The sequence below is a fragment of the Apodemus sylvaticus genome, chromosome 19, assembly GCF_947179515.1.
Source record: "Apodemus sylvaticus chromosome 19, mApoSyl1.1, whole genome shotgun sequence".
Taxonomy (NCBI): Eukaryota; Metazoa; Chordata; class Mammalia; order Rodentia; family Muridae; genus Apodemus; species Apodemus sylvaticus.
In genome coordinates, this window is record NC_067490.1 from 44,334,843 (window position 1) to 44,353,501 (window position 18,659).

The 18,659-nt window shown below is 46.2% G+C and overlaps 1 protein-coding gene across 1 annotated transcript in view; it reads right to left on the bottom strand.

Annotated features, from left to right (window-relative positions):
* The window catches only part of Fig4 (FIG4 phosphoinositide 5-phosphatase), a 109,845-nt gene that overhangs the window by 80,233 nt on the left and 10,953 nt on the right, over positions 1 to 18,659 (bottom strand). The window contains exons 2-4 of the mRNA XM_052164536.1: positions 11,408 to 11,506; positions 9,929 to 10,052; positions 323 to 479 (exon numbers count right to left, since the gene is read on the bottom strand). Coding sequence (XP_052020496.1) covers positions 323 to 479; positions 9,929 to 10,052; positions 11,408 to 11,506 — 380 coding nt within the window. The remainder of the gene's footprint in view (positions 1 to 322; positions 480 to 9,928; positions 10,053 to 11,407; positions 11,507 to 18,659) is intronic.

The following is an 18,659-nucleotide window of genomic DNA, read 5'->3' on the forward strand; positions in this document are numbered from 1 at the left end:
GTGCACACATACAACACACACAGCAAACAAAGAAAGAGGTGTCACTAGGTGTCATCATTTGGCTAAACATGGCTAGCAGTTTTACTGTAAGAAACCACTGCTCGTCTCTGTAAATTGTCATGAGCCGTGCATTCATTTCAGCATGCTGACGGCACGTGAGCCTGGTTTCCCACCCCTGGCAGCTTCAGCAGTGACCGCTGGTCCTTGTTGGATGTCAGAGACCTTAACAACCCCTAGCAGAGACTGGAATTTTGATCCCACATTCGATGTTTCTATAAAACATTTGTATTTCTTTGGTTCTGTGGTCAGTGCCGGTGCGTACCTAGCTTCGTCGGGGTGAGTGACCCGAACAGAGTCGTTGGGGATGTAAATCATACTCGTATCTTCAATCTTATAAATCGCATGACCTCCAATATCCGCCATCTTCCTCCGCTTAGTTATTAACACAATATAGTAGCCTTCTAAGAACCTGACAAAACCTGTAAATAAGAAAAACAAATATAATGTCACACAAACTTAGCAAGGCAAATAATTTCAGAAACATTTACTAAAGACTTTAGAAATTTCCTACTTTAACACTTTTATAACTTTACACTCATATAAATTCTTGGCACTTATATAACCTAAAATTATTTTGGGTGGTGGCTGAAGATGTGGCTAAGTGGGTAATGTGCTCGCCTAGCATGCACAAAGACCTGGGTTCAGTGCCAGCACTGGTTAAATTGGGCACAGTGACATGGGATGAAAGCAGGAAGATAAGGTATTCCAGGTCATCTTCAGCTATACAGTAAGTCTGGGGATGCCTGGGTTACATAACCTAGTCTCATATATATATATATATATTCATTCATATATATATTCATTCATATATATATTCATATACATGTCATTCATATATATTCATATATATATATGAATCATTTGTTCTGGTCTCTGCATTTCCTAACTTCATATATATATATATATATATATATATATATATATATATATATATAAAATTAGACATATAGTATACCTATAGAACACATATTGTAAAGACATATACATTATACATAAAATTAAGGAGAGTTGTTCGAGGAAACACTTTCAATTCTGTATAAAGAAAACTGTTGTACACTTAAAAGTGAATAAGATGGAACATTTTATGATTTATGCCACAATTCTACTTCTATATGCAAATGAAAGACTGCAGGATCCCGGGGAATCCTCACTCAAGTCTCAGGATAGGATGAAGCCCCAGAAAATTCACGAGAGACCGTTCTTGATGCAAACACATGAGGTTTAATTCTCCAGTGCACTGGGCCACTCCTGTGTCTGAGCAGGGCAGAGGAGTTCTACCCCTTGCAGCTGCAGCTAGGGTTTTTAAAGAAACAGACTATAAAGAAAAGGGGTAGGGGATGCTTAGGCAGTGATCTATGTCATAAGGAATGGGGAGATCAGTGGCAATTCATGCTCAGCGGAAGGTTACAGGTTATCTTGGGCAAACACAGTTACTCTGAACTGGGATGGGGCTCTAGTCCTTGAAGCAAGGGGAGTGCTCGCTCTTTGAAGCCAGGGGAGTGCTCGTCCAGCATCCAGCGGGAGTGCTGGTCTTTGAAGCCGGCAGGAGTGCTATCTTAAGGCTGATGGTTTTCTAAGTTGCACTATGTCTAGGCTAATTGCTAGGGGTTTAAAACTTTTGAGTTGGGGTCTCTCACATACACATACACATACACACATATTGAGTTACAGGCACACTCACACAGACAGAGACAAATGAAAGAAAGAGGAAATTGTAGTAAAGGCAAATAATGTTAAAAAAAAATGCATAAGCTGGAAGAAGTGGCTGGATGGTAGGCTGTCCAGCACACACCAGGGCATAGGCTGGTCCCATTAGCACTGGGAAAAGGGTGAGTGAGATAAATCCATACATAAAAGACACACGTTAAAACACACACTGATGCCCTCGGAATCATTTGTTCTGGTCCCTGCATTTCCTAATAACTATCACATGAGCTACTTAGAAAAGCTGTCCCAGATCAGAGGTTTTGGAGCATTTCAAACTTTCGATTTTCTAATTAAGGGTATTCAGCCTATTCTAAAGAGTTTACAAAACAATGTTTACTTTTGTGTCAAATAGTTGAAATGTGTATATCCTATATCAGTGACTAAATAAAGAGTCTGATACTTTGTTGCTGGGTAGCATTAAGTTCTCAGTAGCCCAGTACTTACAAAACAAAGGCAGAACTCCACCTCTGGGGGTTAAAACAACTTCCCTAGAGGTGGAGAGGCTGGTGCTGAAGGACAATGGGAGGATCCTGGCAGACTCTTGCCCCAGGGAAACAACCACGTCTTGCAAAAATTATAAAACAAAGCAAAGCACTGAAAGTTCAGCCTTGATGTACAAACAAATGCATAAATGTTTATTTAAGAAAAACTATGTTAAAAACAGCAGACCAAGTTGTGCATGACTATTCTCTGAGCCCAGTGGACACCATCTTCAGGAGTTCAACTGCCTGCTTTCAAAAGACAGCACCCAGGGCTTGACTGTTGACCCTCCCTCAGGGAAGGAGAAGGTCACTAGACCCTAAGCTGAGTATCTAGACATTCCTCCCATCTAATTGTATGCAGTTCTGCTGTAGCTGCTCATGGGCTCAGGATCTGGGGGAGGGGTGAGTATATACGTATATATGGGCTCAGGATCTGGGGGAGGGGTGAGTATATACACGTATATATGGGCTAGGACTGAGGGAAGGGGGACTCCATCTGGGCAACCACAGGAAAGCCACTATCCACGCTGGGTCCCCACTTTCTGGTGTGGCTGCTTTGGGGTCACATGTTCCTGTCAGTAGCCTCTCACTAATGTTCTGTAGGCCTAATAACACAGCAGTTCTTCGGGGAAATTTGGGTGGGACTAAGGTTGGGTCTGTCAACCTTAGAGAGAGGTAGATATTGCTTCGTCCCCATAAGGCTGAAACTTCCCAAGACAATAGCCTTGAGTCACATTAGTTTCCTCTTTCTTTTTACTACCAATTTGTCTTAGCCAGGGTTTCTATTCCTGCACAAACATCATGACCAAGAAGCAAGTTGGGGAGGAAAGGGTTTATTGAGCTTACACTTCCACATTGCTGTTCATCACTAAAGGAAGTCAGGACTGGAACTCAAGCAGGTCAGGAAGCAGGAGCTGATGCAGAGGCCATGGAGGGATGTTCCTTACTGGCTTGCTTCCCATGGCTTGCTCAGCCTGCTCTCTTATAGAACCCAAGACTACCAGCCCAAAGGTGGTACCACCCACAAGGGGCCCTCCCCCCTTGATCACTAATTGAGAAAATGCCCCACAGTTGGATCTCATGGAGACACTGCCCCAATTGAAGCTCCTTTCTCTGTGATAACTCCAGCTTGTGTCAAGTTGACACAAAAAACCAGCCAGTACACAAGTGTAAGTGGCCCTCTTTTTAAAAATATTCCTGTCAAATAAAGCTAAGAACTACAGGTTTCAGTTCAATACCAACATCAACCAAAAATCAGCCTCTCTGTCTTCATTCTCTGGACCCCTGACCCCAGGCCAATTCCCCTGAGTACTTTCTACATGACTAGATAATAGTCCTCAGATAAACGTGGTTCCTCTCTCTCTCTAAAGCAGAGAAGGCCACACTGAACTGAGCATGTGTGAACAGAGTTTACGGAACACTGGAAGATGAACTAACTCCGCCACCCGATGACCAGAGCCAACACCTAGCCCGAGAGCTTCTGTGCCAGCCAGTGAAGTCGCCCTCCCACAGAGAGGGATGAAGACTATCACAAGACACCCAGGACCTTCTCACAGCACGGCTCTTGGGAAACAAGCCCCACCCCTAAATCCAAATCTCTCCGAGCTCACGCTCCGTTGTGTTTTCACCGTGACCCTGCATCCTCGGCCCCATCACCGGCTGTAATGTGCTTTAGTTTTACCGTGGTTCACTGTGTATTTCAGCCACTCCCCTTCAACATACCAAGAGTGTCCTCTAAGAGGTGGCAAAGGCTAGGAAAGGACGCAGGACAGAAAACTAAGTCTCAGAAGGACTGCAGGCCTCCGTCTGTATGCTCCAGGGACAGATAGGGTGCCCATGACCCGGCCTGTGGTTCCCACCGTTCCTGCTGGTCACTGAATAACAACGGAGCAGCTCCAACAGATGCACAAGTCCATAACTGAGAATGATAACTTAGAAACATTTGAGCCTTTGATGTATAGCGTGTAGCTATAAAAAAACAGTCTGCGCTATGCTATAGCAGGCTAGGCACTGGCAGCTGTGGTCTAGCCTGCCCCCATGGTTCCTGTGGCTTACTGGCTGCTCAGATGTTCCCAGGGCAACCACCCCATGTGGCAAGCCTTCAGAAAGCCAGTTGAGATCCCTGTAGCCCAGTAAAATGATAACTCTAAAGACTTGTAATGTAACAACCAGATTTATAATGGTAAATCTGCAACCCCCAAAACCCACACAGAGAACACAAAACTCAATGGATATAAATACAAGCCGCACAGCTGGAAGGAGCAGATGGGCCCCACATTACTCTATTGCCCGTCCATGATATCCAAGGCTGCCTGCGGCTCTTCTAGGCCATGGGATTCTGAACCATCTTCTTCCTCCATCTTCTCTCGGTCTTGTCTCCATCTCTCTGTCTCTCTGTCTCTCTCTGTTTCTGTCTCTGTCTCTTCTCTAAAACTTCCAGCTCCATCTTCCCTTCCCCTGCCCAATCACAGGCTCTAGCCTTATCTGACTAATTAAGAGGGAACAGAACATACAAACATCAATCCACAACACTGAAGTTGCCACTACACCCATGTGTGTGTGTGTGTGTGTGTGTGTGTGTGTGTGCTCTATCCAGCTCAGGACATAGAGCACAGAGCATAGAGGAGTTTGTATACCACACATGGCACCCTGCACACACAAGATATGAATCACAGCACTACGCGTGACTCTGTGAAATACTGGTGGGAAGGCTGGCGCTGAACTACAAAAGGCTGAGGAGGGCCACTCTGGATTCTTATAAACTGTGTATAAACATAGTAGCTTAAAACAGTCCAACAAACACATCCACAAATTTGGCATGCTGGAAGTTAGCAGAGAAACTGTTTTAGAATACAAGGTATACATTTGTACTGTAACCATGTAAAAGTCCAGTCATTTCACACACTTTTGACAGTGAGATACTATTTTTTAAAGGTAAGCATTTTCTATAATTTCAGTGCCCTTCATTATTTCTAAAAACAAGGCTATAATAAAACAGAAACTTTCATTAGCTCTCTATTTAGTCTTCACTGATCAGAAACTTCTTTCATATGGGTAAATTGAACATAGGAAACACAGCTCCAGGAACATAACTGTACTTGGTACATATTGTATCATTACTTGAGTCTTTGATGTTGTCATCACCTAGGGGCAGCCTCAAGCTAAAGAGGGTTCTCTTACTACAAGAAGTAGCTAAGATGACCCCTGCCCAGAGCTTATGTGTGTTAAATTAACACCTAGTTATTAGTTGATTCAAATAAGCGTTCTAGTATTGAAATCTTGGTGATCCACAGAAAATTAGGTAAAGGGCACTGCTAAAGAGCAAGCTTGTCTAGAGCAGCAAAAACTTACCAAAAAGCGCCACAAAGTAACAGCATCGAACAGTCTAGACATCATTCAATACAAGGCAGCCAGTCCAACACAACGCCAGAACACCCCAGGCCACTATTTTAATGTAATTTAATACTCTCCCCTTCACTTTGTTATACTTAATCATCAAGGGAATTTCTATGTTGAATACTAGCCAATAAGACATTCTCTACCACATTCACCTTAGAAAACTACCATCAAAAAGTTAAGAACACCAATTGCCTTTCTAAAGGGCCTGGATTTGGGTCCCAGCACCCACATAGTGGCTCAGAATCATCTTTAACTCCAGCTCCAGGAGAAGCAACACACTCTTCTGGCCTCCACAGGCACCAGGCATGCACGTGGTGCACAGACATACATGTAGATAAAACAATATATATGGAAAATAACAAGACATAAAAACAGGTGTTTTAAGTTATAGTAAAATATCAGCTTTAAAATAATAAGGTGGGACTACTAAATAATGGTTAAGCTAAAAAATACTATACTTTCTTAATTTTAAAATATAATCAGCACTTGATTTAACTGATTTAACCAGCATGGAACTTATTGATGTAAACAGATGAATGCATATGGTAGTAAATGAGCACCCTTGAGCCCTCAAACACGTATCCGGTAATCGTGGAACTTTGAAGGACTTGTCAAAACTCAGGAGAAGGCAAATGAAAGGAGCCAAGCGATGTAGAAGCCAACCGTGCTGTATTTTTTACTTCTCTTGTTAAGGGAGGAAGAGTTACTTTGGCTCCCTGTTTGATGAGATAGTCCACAGGATGGAAAAGAAATGGAATAGAGGCTTGGGGAAGAAGGGAGCTGGTCACACTGCATCTACAGTGAGAACGGAGGCCTTGGGGAACAGGGGGCTGGTCACACTGCATCCACAGTGAGAACAGAGGCCTGGGGAACAGGGGGCTGGTCACACTGCATCTACAGTGAGAACAGAGGCCTGGGGAACAGGGGGCTGGTCACACTGCATCTACAGTGAGAACAGAGGCCTTGGGGAACAGGAGGCTGGTCACACTGCATCTACAGTGAGAACGGAGACCTGGGGAACAGGGGGCTGGTCACACTGCATCTACAGTGAGAACAGAGGCCTTGGGGAACAGGGGGATCACACTGCATCTACAGCGAGAACAGAGGCCTTGGGGAACAGGGGGCTGGTCACACTGCATCTACAGTGAGAACAGAGGCCTGGGGAAAAGGGGGCTGGTCACACTGCATCTACAGTGAGAACGGAGACCTGGGGAACAGGGGGCTGGTCACACTGCATCCACAGTGAGAACAGAGGCCTGGGGAACAAGGGGCTGGTCACACTGCATCCACAGTGAGAACAGAGGCCTGGGGAACAGGGGGCTGGTCACACTGCATCTACAGTGAGAACGGAGGCCTGGGGAACAGGGGGCTGGTCACACTGCATCTACAGTGAGAACAGAGGCCTGGGGAACAGGGGGCTGGTCACACTGCATCTACAGTGAGAACGGAGACCTGGGGAACAGGGGGCTGGTCACACTGCATCCACAGTGAGAACAGAGGCCTGGGGAACAAGGGGCTGGTCACACTGCATCTACAGTGAGAACAGAGGCCTGGGGAACAGGGGGCTGGTCACACTGCATCTACAGTGAAAGAAAAAGCAGAGACAGGGGAAACGCTGCCACCCTTTCCGTTTAGTCTGAGACCGCAGCCTACAGGACCGTACTGCCCAGAGTGGGGGAGGGGGGACATTTCCCGCTCACATATGACTTTCTGGAAATACATGCACAGACATACCCATGGAGTTTCTTGTGGTAATTCTAAATCCTATCAAGATGAGAAAAAGTAGTAATTCAAATATGGCAGGGTATAGTAAAAGTTTCAATAAATGGAGTTAAAATAATAAGTGCTAACTTGAAACTTGAAGTGACGTGAAGTCCATACTCTTCTCTAGTATCAGTAGCAATGACTCAGTACTTAGGCTAGCAGGGCTAAGACACTCTCGAAGTTCCAACAGTTGAGAAGCTGTGATGTGAATACTCTGCTTCTTTCATATTCGAGCTCCCCAGAGCCCCGAGCACCCTGCCTTTGCCATGATGACTACTCCCCAACCCCGCAGATCCTATAGGTGCCTCTGCTGTTTCTCCTACAGAGTCCTCGCCTCTCTCCCCTCTTTCCACCAGGACCTACCCTCAGGATGCAGCATAAATCTCCTCTGCTCCTGGAAAGTTCTCCTGCCATTTTAGATCTGAGTAAGACAAACTCCACCATGACAGAACTTTCACCATATGACTTGACTGTGTAATTACACCCTACAGTTGCCTTGTCTGTACTGACTTCTCTCCTCTGTCCTAGCCCAGTCAGGCCCAGAGCTATCTGAGACAGCCAATGTCACCGAGGAGACGAATCGCTGGACGAGTCTGTGAGACCATTCCCAGAGTGAATTAGCAGAGGCAGGAAGACTCACTCATGCGCTGGGGGCCAGGACTGAACGAAAAGGAAAAGACGGGAGAACGTGAGCTGAGCACTACGGTTCGCTCCCCGCTGCGTCCTGACTGTGGCTGTGATGTAGCCAGCTGCCTCCCGCTACCACTGCTGTGCCTTCCCTGCCATGAAGGACCGTGCCACCCGACTGCGAACCCAAGAGACCTTTCTAGGCTTGCTCGCTGCCCTGAAAAAAGTAATGCACGTCATCATCCAGCAAAGATGGGTTTAATGGTCTGTCACGAGGAGGGGCGCACGGAGCATCTAAGTGCAGGAAAGGAGGCGGGGAGAGCGTGACTAAAACGGGAAGGAGCAGGCGCAGGCTAAAGCAGGCTGTAATAAAGAGATCAGTATCAGGCTAGCTGGGGCGCTACACAACTTTAATCCCACCGCTTGGGAAGCAGAGGCAGGAGGATCTCTGTGAGTTCAAGGGCAGCCTGGTCTACACAGTAAACTGCAGGCCAGCCAGAAGTACATAGGTCAGACAGGGAGACCCTGCCTCAGAGAGGTTGGGGAAGAGATCATGATCAGGTCTTTGAAGAGAACTAAAGTCCAGTTTCCCTACAACGCCAGCACAGCTTAGAATCCCTTCTCTGGAGTTCTACGGACTGTGCTAGAAATGGAAATGGCGTCTCTGAGTCACAGTGATTTACACTCTACAGAAGAATAGAATCTTTCCCTCTGAGTTTGAAGAAACATTCTCATTGAGTATGACAGTGGTCACTATGCTGGCTGGTTTTAAGCCAAGGTCACCTGGCAAGAAGAAATCTTAATCGTGAAAATGCTTCCCCAAGACTGGCCTGTGTGGAGGGCCCAGCCCGTGGAGGGCCCAGCTGGCGGAGGGTAGCACCCTTGGGCTGGTGGTCCCGGGTGTATAAGAAAGCAGACTGCCCAAACCAGTAAGCAGCACTCCTCCTCCACAGCCTCTGTATCATCCCTGCCTCTAGTTCCTGCCTCTAGTTCCTGCCCTGGCTTCTCTGGATGATGAACTATAAACACAAGCCAAATAAACCATTCCCCCTCGAGTTGCTTGTGGCCATCCTATTAACAAAGAAAATCCAAGTAAGACGTCATCCAAAGGATGAGTCTGTGACAGGCTATACTGTAGCCTGTCCTGTTCAATTTAAAGCAAGTGTCACTGTATCTGTAATTCTAGCTGAGTGATAGGCGGTGAGGTAGATGCTTATAGCTCAAGCTAATTTTAACTTTTCATTCCACAGCAAGCCAGACCTTAGATACCTCCAAGCATTTCTCTATTGGTTTATTTCTATATAAACCTGAACAGTGCTGAGCACATGAGTAGACACTGTTCAAATGTCTGATATATTGATAATGGCGTTTGAAGCAGCGGGAGCCATAGGGGATGTGTTCAGGCTATGTCTTAGTCGAGATTTCTACTCCTGCACAAACATCATGACCAAGAAGCAAGTTGGGGAGGAAAGGGTTTATTCTGCTTATACTTCCACACAGCTGTTCATCACTAAAGGAAGTCAGGACTGGAACTCAAGCAGGTCAGGAAGCAGGAGCTGATGCAGAGGCCATGGAGGGATGTTCCTTACTGGCTTGTTTCCCCTGGCTTGCTCAGCCTGCTCTCTTATAGAACCCAAGAACACCAGCCCAGAGATGGCACCACCCACAAGGAGCCCTTCCCCCTTGATCACTAATTGAGAAAATGCCCCACAGTTGGATCTCACGGAGGCATTTCCCCAACTGAAGCTCCTTTCTCTGTGATAACTCCAGCCTGTCAGGTTGACACACAAAAGCAGCCAGTACAGACTACATAGCTATAGCGCCCTGTGAGCTCTCTTTCAGTAATCTGTACCAAAATAAAGAAACGACAAGGGAGGCACACTTCTTACCTACAACACCGAAAGCTGAGACCGCTCGAAACAATCCGGAGGACCCTTTCTGGCTCATCTTCGTTCTGTTTCCTAGATCCAGGCGGCCCAGAAGCTCCCGCACTTCTTGTTGCGTGTACACGTGCTGTGGAGCAAGCGGAGGCCTCCCGTGAGAGCTTTCCCCGGGGGTATTTATCTGCTTCTGAAGACGGCAAGCTGCCTGCAGGACTCATAACTCACTTTGTGAACTGTGTAACACGTGACTGAGCTAGCACTGGCGAAAGGCAGCAGGTATGTGTACAACAACATGTGAGGCTCTGCTGCCTGGGCTCATAATGCTGTGTTCAAAAATTAGGTCAAAGCCTTAGAGTGTGAACTTGAAATTCAGCACTCAAAGGGATCCGCCTATTTCAGTTTTGAATTTATGAACCCCTTAAAACGAGGTGCAAACCTCCACTAGCTGTGCAATGGTATGAGGCAGCCCATAACTGTTAGGTCCTCAAGGGTCTCCCTGGTCAGTCATCCCCACACCACATAAAGCCAAGAACACTTTATATATTAACAGAAGCTTCCGGGCAGGACCAAGGGCATGGACTCCCAGGAGTAGTTCCGGAAATCAAAAACCATAAAAATGAATTTATCCACAAGCGTTAGAATACAGAACATACTTTTGCAAAGATTTTAATGAAAATTATTCCAAACTATAACTACTAATGTATTTCGCAAAACTGGAACCTATAGGGATTCAGAAATATTTATCTAGGAAATTTAACACAAACAATAAGTTCCCTTATTTGGAAAAGCTAAAAATTAACATGTCAACAGCACCACCTTATATGGTACCTTTGACTAACAGCCTCAAGTTCTTGTTTGAATGAGGCCTTTGCATTTCTGAGTCTAGACAACACAGGATCTGCATAACCATTGTTTAGCATTTCCTAGTGTAGCAAGCCTTCAAAAGTGCTTTCCATCAGCCTAATAAAACATCTGTGCTGAAGCACAGAACACACACTCTGGTAGATGCAATATTAGCCATACCAAATGTTGTTTTCTTCTTTTTTTCTTTTAAAGAGTTTGTTTAATGTATATGAGTATACTGTCATATGGTTACAGATGGTTGTGAGCCACCATGTGGTTGCTGGGATTTGAACTCAGGACCTCTGGAAGAGCAGTCAGTGCACTTAACCGCTGAGCCATCTCTCCAGCCCAGCCATACCGAATCTTTAAAAGGTCAGTTGATTAGGAAAATATCTTCATTGTCTTTCTAGGGGAATGAGTGCTCTCAGAAACAAATCGAATTGACTGACAAAGTATAGTTCTGCCTGACTTCTCAACACCAGTAATTTCTAGAAGCCAATTAGAAAATTGAGGTGTGTGATTAAAATAATACAACAAAAACAACAACAACAACAAAACCCCAGATACCATCCCAGAAAGAACTGTGATTTCACCTCCTCGGAACAGACCTGCGAGGGGCGTGCAAGGAGGGCCGATACTCACCCTGTCGTCAATCACCACCAAATCCTTTGGTTCTGTTCTGTCAATTTTCAGGACACGGTACTTTGTTTCAGCATGATTGCTCCCAACCAGAAAGTATCTCTATGAAAAAAGAGAATGTCATTGTAAAGGCATTTTGCCCTGCAGACATTTTATAACCACGTTACATTTTTGAAGACACATTAATAAAGTCGGGTTGCTTTTTAAAGTGTATGTCGATTATGTACAACTAGAGGACTGGAGGGACCGGTTCCAAAGGTCAATTTTTAAATTGAAATGTTCTTAGAGCTCCGTGATAAGTATCATTCTGATGTCTGACATAAGCCCAGGGCCCAGGTCAGATGAATTTAATTCCATTAGAACATTAGAGATGGCTGATGTGATGTTTCAGCTTAGCCTGAAAGCAGCAGTGCTGACAGGCATTAGCAAGCTCTGCGTATAATTAGGAAGTTCAGACAGATACAGCTATCAAATATGATAGTTTGACAAGTACGTCTGAAAGTCTTCTGTGTCAAGTGGGAGAATGGCTACGACAGAGCAACTTTGAGGGCTTGCCCCATCCACGGGACTGCAAGGGTGCACAGTTCCTGCAGGTCATGTGGACGGGGCCACCAGAGGGGCATGGGACTGGGGAGATGGATGGAACATGCTCAAACCCCAGGAATCTCAGCCTTGTGAGATGACATGCGCATAGCTGCTCCTCCCTGTCTCCATGCCTGCTCTGGGGCACGGAACCGAGCCCCTCCGCTAAGATGACATGGGAATCAGTCATATAGCACAGCACCTGGAAGACCACTCCACGCAGATGAGGCATCTCCACAGCCTTAGCCTGCAGCCAATGGCCTTCCCTTCCTGGAGAGTCTCATGCCCTTTCCCCAAAATTATATAATCCCTGGTTCATCCCAAATATCCATTCACAGTCGCCCCCAATAAAGAAATATAAACAAGCTGGGACCATCTCAGAGCTGTTTCACTAAAGACTGCCTTGAGGTCGGTCTTCACCTAGACAACCTGGAACATTAAGACTCCTGAAGAAGGTCTTTTCTTCTCGTGTGCCTCCGGCACTTGGTACACAGCACGGGACCCAGAGCCTGCTCATTCAAGACCCCACTCTCCTCTTCCAGCCTGCCATACAGCCTTGCTCTGCTGCCCCACATAGATATGGACTCCCAGTCCTGGACTTCTGCTGCCCTGCCCCGCCCAGCCCCGCCCCCGCCCGCCCCGCCCCGCCCACCCCGCTGAGCTGGGGTATAGGCAGCACCTAGACACCACACCACCAGAGGAGGGTCAAACATGGGCCCACAAGTCCCCAGTGCCTTTCCCAAAGAAGTCAGTGGAAACAACATTCATCATACTCTTGATGGAAATTAGAAACAAAAACGAAGTTAAGACCTCATAGAATCCACGGCCTAGGCATAAAGCAGGCCAGGGGCAAACCCAGACAAGCTGGGGCCTTCTCAAGGTTGTTAGAATAGCAGAATGGTCCTCCCAAGGTCGTTAAGACATTCCAGAAACTAGCCAGCCAGAAAAGATAAAAAGTAGCCTAAACAACCTCCACTGAGTCATGGGCCACCTGGGCTCCCTCCCCACACCCTTTCTTTCCTCCTGTAGTTTAATGTTAACTAGGCCCTCTGCTAACAAGATAAGTCTCCCACTCCCCTACATTCTACTCTCCTTCACTGCTGACTCACGTACTACCCGCTGATGTAATTGTATGCCAATTACTCCCTCAATGTATGAATTGACTAATTATGTAAAGAGCGTGAAACCCCCTTGCCTTTTCCCCATATAAACCCCTAGCTTTTGAGCCTCGGGGCGGACCGCTTTGTCTCTTGCATGAGACGTGTCCGCCCGGAGCTCCGCAATTAAACTGCCTCGTGTTTTTGCATCAAGCCGGTCTCTCGCATTTCCTTGGGTGTGCGCCGATCCGAGACTCAAGTGGGGCCTCCCCATTCGGGGGTCCTACACTCTGAACACAGCAGCCTTGGTTGCTGCATCACTGGGAGTGAGACAGATAACAACAACGGCAAAAATAGTAATCCTGTATTTAAACATAAAATTCATAAGCAAAACTACGTGGGTTGCTTTATTTTGGGGTGGCGCTAAGAATCAGACCAAGAGCCCCACATGCGCTGTCTACACACTCTGTCAAGCGCTAATCCAACTATTCTTAAATTACTTTAAAGATAAGTAAAATCTCATTAGCAAAAATAAGTATGTAAAGATATTTTTGCTTAAACATGTCTTTTAAAAAATAATATTTTTAGCCGGGCGGTAGTGGCGCACTCCTGTATCCCAGCACTCTGGGAGGCAGAGGCAGGGGGATTTCTGAGTTCGAAGCCAGCCTGGTCTACAGAGTGAGTTCCAGGACAGCCAGGGCTATACAGAGAAACCCTGTCTCCAAAAAAAAACAAATCAAAAAAAAAAAAAGTAATATTTTTGAAATGTAAATAAATAAAATAACCAATAAATAAAGACTGAGAAGACACTGCCATAAGCCGATATTTTATTTCTCACTGGTCATGCAATGTACAGATAAAAAAGCAATTAAGTACTAAATGCAGCCAACTGTTGGCAGAATTAACATAGTAAATATGACCATCCTACCAAAGGCAATCTATAGATTCAATGCAATTCCCACCAAAATCCCAACACAAGTCTTCGAAGACATGGAAAGAGCAATTCTCAAATTCATCTGGAAAGGCAAAAAACCCAGAATAGTGAAAACAATTCTTAACAATAAAAGGACTTCAGGGGGAATCACCATCCCTGACCTCAATCTTTACTACAGAGAAATAGTGATAAAAACTGCATGGTATTGGTACAGAAACAGACATGTTAATCAATGGAATAGAATTGAAGACCCAGAAATAAAACTATACACTTATGAACACTTGATCTTTGACAAAGAAGCTAAAACTATACGATGGAAAAAAGAAAGCATCTTCAATAAATAGTGCTGGTCTAACTAGATGTCTGTTTGTAGAAAAATGAAAATAGACCCATATTTGTTACCTTGCACAAAGCTCAAGTCCAAGTGGATCAAGGACCTCAACATAAAACCAGATATACTGAATCTAATAGAAGAGAAAGTGGGAAAGAGCCTTGAACTCATTGGCACAGGGGGAAATTCCCCAAACAGAACTCCAATGGCTCATACTCTAAGGCCAAGAACTGATAAATGGGACCTCATGAAACTGGAAAGCTTCTGTAAAGCAAAGGACATAGTCAATAGGACAAATTGGCAATCAACAGATTAGGAAAAAAATCTTCACTAACCCTACATCCGATCGAGGGCTAATATCCAAAATATATATTTAAAAAAAGCAAAAAAAACTAATCACCAAAAAAACCAAACAACACAATCAAAAAATGGGGTATAAAACTAAGCCAAGATTTCACAACTGAGGAATCCGGAATGGCTGAAAAGCACCTAAAGAAATATTCAAAGTCCTTAGTGATCAGAGAAATACAAATCAAAATGACCCCAAGGTCCAACCTTATCAGAATGGCTAAGATCAAAACCACAGGTGACAACACATGTTGGAGAGGATGTGGAGAAAGGGGAACACTCCTCCATTGCTGGTGGGATTGCAAATTGGTACAACCACTCTGGAAATCAGTCTGGAGGTTCCTCAGAGAATTGGAAATAGATCTACCTGAAGACCCAACTATACCACTCTTGGAAATTTATCCAAAAGAAGCCCCACCTTGTCACAGGAGTACGTGTTCCACTATGTTCATAGCAGTCTTATTTGTGATAGTCAGAAGCTGGAAACAACCTAGATGTCCCACAACAGAAGAATGGACACAGAAAATGTGGTTCACTTACACAATGGAATACTACTCAGCTATTAAGAACGAGGACATCCTGAGTTTTTCAGGTAAATGGATGGAACTAGGAAATATCACCCTGAGTGAGGTAACTCAGATTCAAAAGGACAAGCATGGCATGTTCTTACTAATAAGTGGATGTTAAAAAGTACAGTGTACCTAAGATACAGTCCACAGAATCAAAAAGGTCAACAAGCTGAAGTGCCCAAGTGAGGACGCCTCAGGCCCACTTGGGAGGAGAACACAATCACAAGTGGGGAGGGAGGGACCTGGGAGGGGAAGTGGCCAGTGGGTGGGTGGGAGGGAGTGGAGGGAAGAGGGGACCCTGATCTTGTACTGCGTGAGGGAAAAGGACTGAAGCCCTGAGGGCCAGCAGAAAGAATGGAAGCAGGCAAGCTATGGAGATAGGACTTTGGGGAGACCCTCCAGAATGCACCAGAGACCTGGAAGGTGAGAGACTCTCAGGACTCAAAGGGAGGGACCTTAGATAAAATGAATGACAGTAGGGAGGGGGAATTTATAGAGCCTACCTCTGGCAGGAAGACAGGGCATCAAGTGAGGGACAGGGGGGCCATCCCACAGTCACAACACTGACCCGTAATTGTGCCTCTCTGAAAGAATTACATGGATGGAAATGGAAGGAGCCTGAAGAAAAGAAGGGTCAGAGACAGACCCAAAGTGGGATCCAGCTCAAGGGGATCCCCCAAGGTCTGACACTGTTCCTGAGGCTATGGAGCACTCATAAAAAGGGACCTAGCATGACCGCACTCCAGAAGACCCAACAAGCAGCTGGAAGAGTCAGATACAGATATTTGTACCTAACCAATGGACAGAAGCAGCTGACATGAACTTCTGCTGTTGAACTAGAGAAGGCTGAATGAAGCTGAGGAGAAGGGAAACCCTTGTAAGAGGACCAGCAGTCTCAATTAATCTGGACCCTCAAGATCTCTCAAGCACTAGACCACCAACCAGGCAGCATACACCAGCTGACATGAGGCTCCCAACACACATACAGTTGAGGACTGCCGGTTCTGTGTTCATTCAGAGATGATGCACCTAACCCTCAAGAGACTGGAGGTCCCAGAGAGTTTAGAGGTCAGGGAGGTGGGGACATCCATGTGGAGATAGGGGGTGTGGAGGAGGTATGGGGGGTGGTGGAACAGAGGGGTGGAGGGGGGGTTAGGAGGAATATACTATGGAGTGTACAAAATAAATTAATTAATAAAAAACAAAGAAAGAATTTACAGTATGTAGAAGTCTGTTACAATGTTTTCTATCTAAATCTAATAAATATAAATATTAAATATTTATTTAAATATAATATTCAGTTATATTTATATTTAATATTATATTTAAATATAAATACCATATTTAAATTAACATGATAACATTTATATTTAATGTTTATTTGTATTTATAAATATAAATAAGACTCACTGAAGCTTTTACTAAGTATACATGTGCACATAATAACAAAATAATAACATCTTGTTAAAGATGTTCCTCTAAGGCTGCATTGTTAATAGCAACATAACTATGTCTTAGTTTGGGTACGTGTTTTTTATTATGCTTGCAGTGAAGCTCATCTAAGGACACATTTCTCAGAATGTATCCTGTTGCTAAGCAACAGTGACTTTGTTTATGAAGGTCTGATCTACCCACAGGTTATGGCCCGTCCCAGTTAGAGGAGGACTAGCTCAAGTGCTTAGCCCCTGGTATTCTAGACTAGGTAGGGTCTCCTTGACACTGGCAGTTGTAAGGAGGTGGAAATAAAGTGATTATAATAACAATTAGAAAACAAAACTGGGGCATACAGTAACAGTACTCAAGGCACTGGGAGGGCAGCCAGCCAGAGAGGGAAACTAAGGGGGAGAAACTCTGAACTTCAGCTATGAGCCCCACCTCACTGCCCAGAGGAGGGGGTGACCAACCTGATACAATAGCCAACCAACTAAACTAGAAAGAATGATTTGCAAGCTGTTTATACCTGTTACCAGAAAGGGAGCCACCTTACTGAGGTCATGAAGATAAAGAGCACCCAACCAGCAAGAAAAGGCCTGAAAGGGATTGCTGTGTTTATAGAAAAAACAAGGAGAAGCAAGAAGATGCTCAGAGAACAGACCCTCACAGGGAGCAGGCCCTCACAGAGAGTGGGAGGGGGGTAGGTGCAGGCCTTCATAGGGAGCAGGTCCTCACAGGGTGCAGGCCCTCATAGGGAGCAGGTCCTCACAGGGAGCAGGCTCTCACAGGGAGCAGGTCCTCACAGGGAGCAGGCCCTCACAGGGTGCAGGCCCTCATAGGGAGCAGGTCCTCACAGGGAGCAGGCCCTCACAGGAAGCAGGTCCTCACAGGGAGCAGGCCCTCACAGGGTGCAGGCCCTCATAGGGAGCAGGCCCTCACAGAGAGCAGGTCCTCACAGGGAGCGTGCCCTCACAGGGAGCAGGTCCTCACAGGGAGCAGGCCCTCACAGGGAGCAGGCCCTCACAGAGAGCGGGAGGGGGGTAGGTGCAGGCCTTCATAGGGAGCAGGTCCTCACAGGAAGCAGGTCCTCACAGGGAGCAGGCTCTCAGAGAGAGTGGGGGTGCAGGCCCTCATAGGGAGCAGGTCCTTACAGGGAGCAGGCCCTCACAAGAAGCAGGCTCTCACAGGGAGCAGGCCCTCACAGGGAGAAAGGCACTTATAGGAAGCAGGCCCTCACAGGAAGCCAGCTCTCACGGGGAGAGCAGGCTCTCACAGGGAGTGGGCCCTCACAGAGATCAGGCCCTCACAGAAAGCAGACCTTCACAGAGTAGACCCTCACTAGGGAGCAGGCCCTCACAGGGAGAAAGCCCTTACAGGGAGAGGCCCTCACAAGGAGCTGGCTCTCACAGGTAGAGCAGGCCCTCACAGGGAGTGGGCCCTAACAGAGAGCAGGCCCTCAGAGAGCAGACCCTCATGAGGAGAGGCCCTCACAAAGAACAGACTCTTATAGAGAACAGGTTCTCAAAGGGAGAGTAGGCCGTCACAGAGAGAGCAGGCCCTTACAGGGAGAACAGGCCCTCACAGGGAGCAGGTCCTCCTCACAGGGAGCAGGTCCTCCTCACAGGGAGCAGGTCCTCCTCACAGGGAGCAGGTCCTCCTTATAGGGAGCAGGTCCTCCTCACAAGGAGCAGGTCCTCCTCACAGGGAGCAGGTCCTCCTCACAGGGAGCAGGTCCTCCTCACAGGGAGCAGGTCCTCCTTATAGGGAGCAGGTCCTCCTCACAGGGAGCAGGTCCTCCTCACAGGGAGCAGGTCCTCCTCACAGAGAGCAGGTCCTCCTCACAGGGAGCGGGTCTTCATAGGGAGTGAACCTTCACAGGGGGTAGGCCCTCAGAGAGCAGACCCTTACATGACACCAGCTCTCACAGGGAGAGGCCCTTGCAGAGAGCAGACCCTTATAG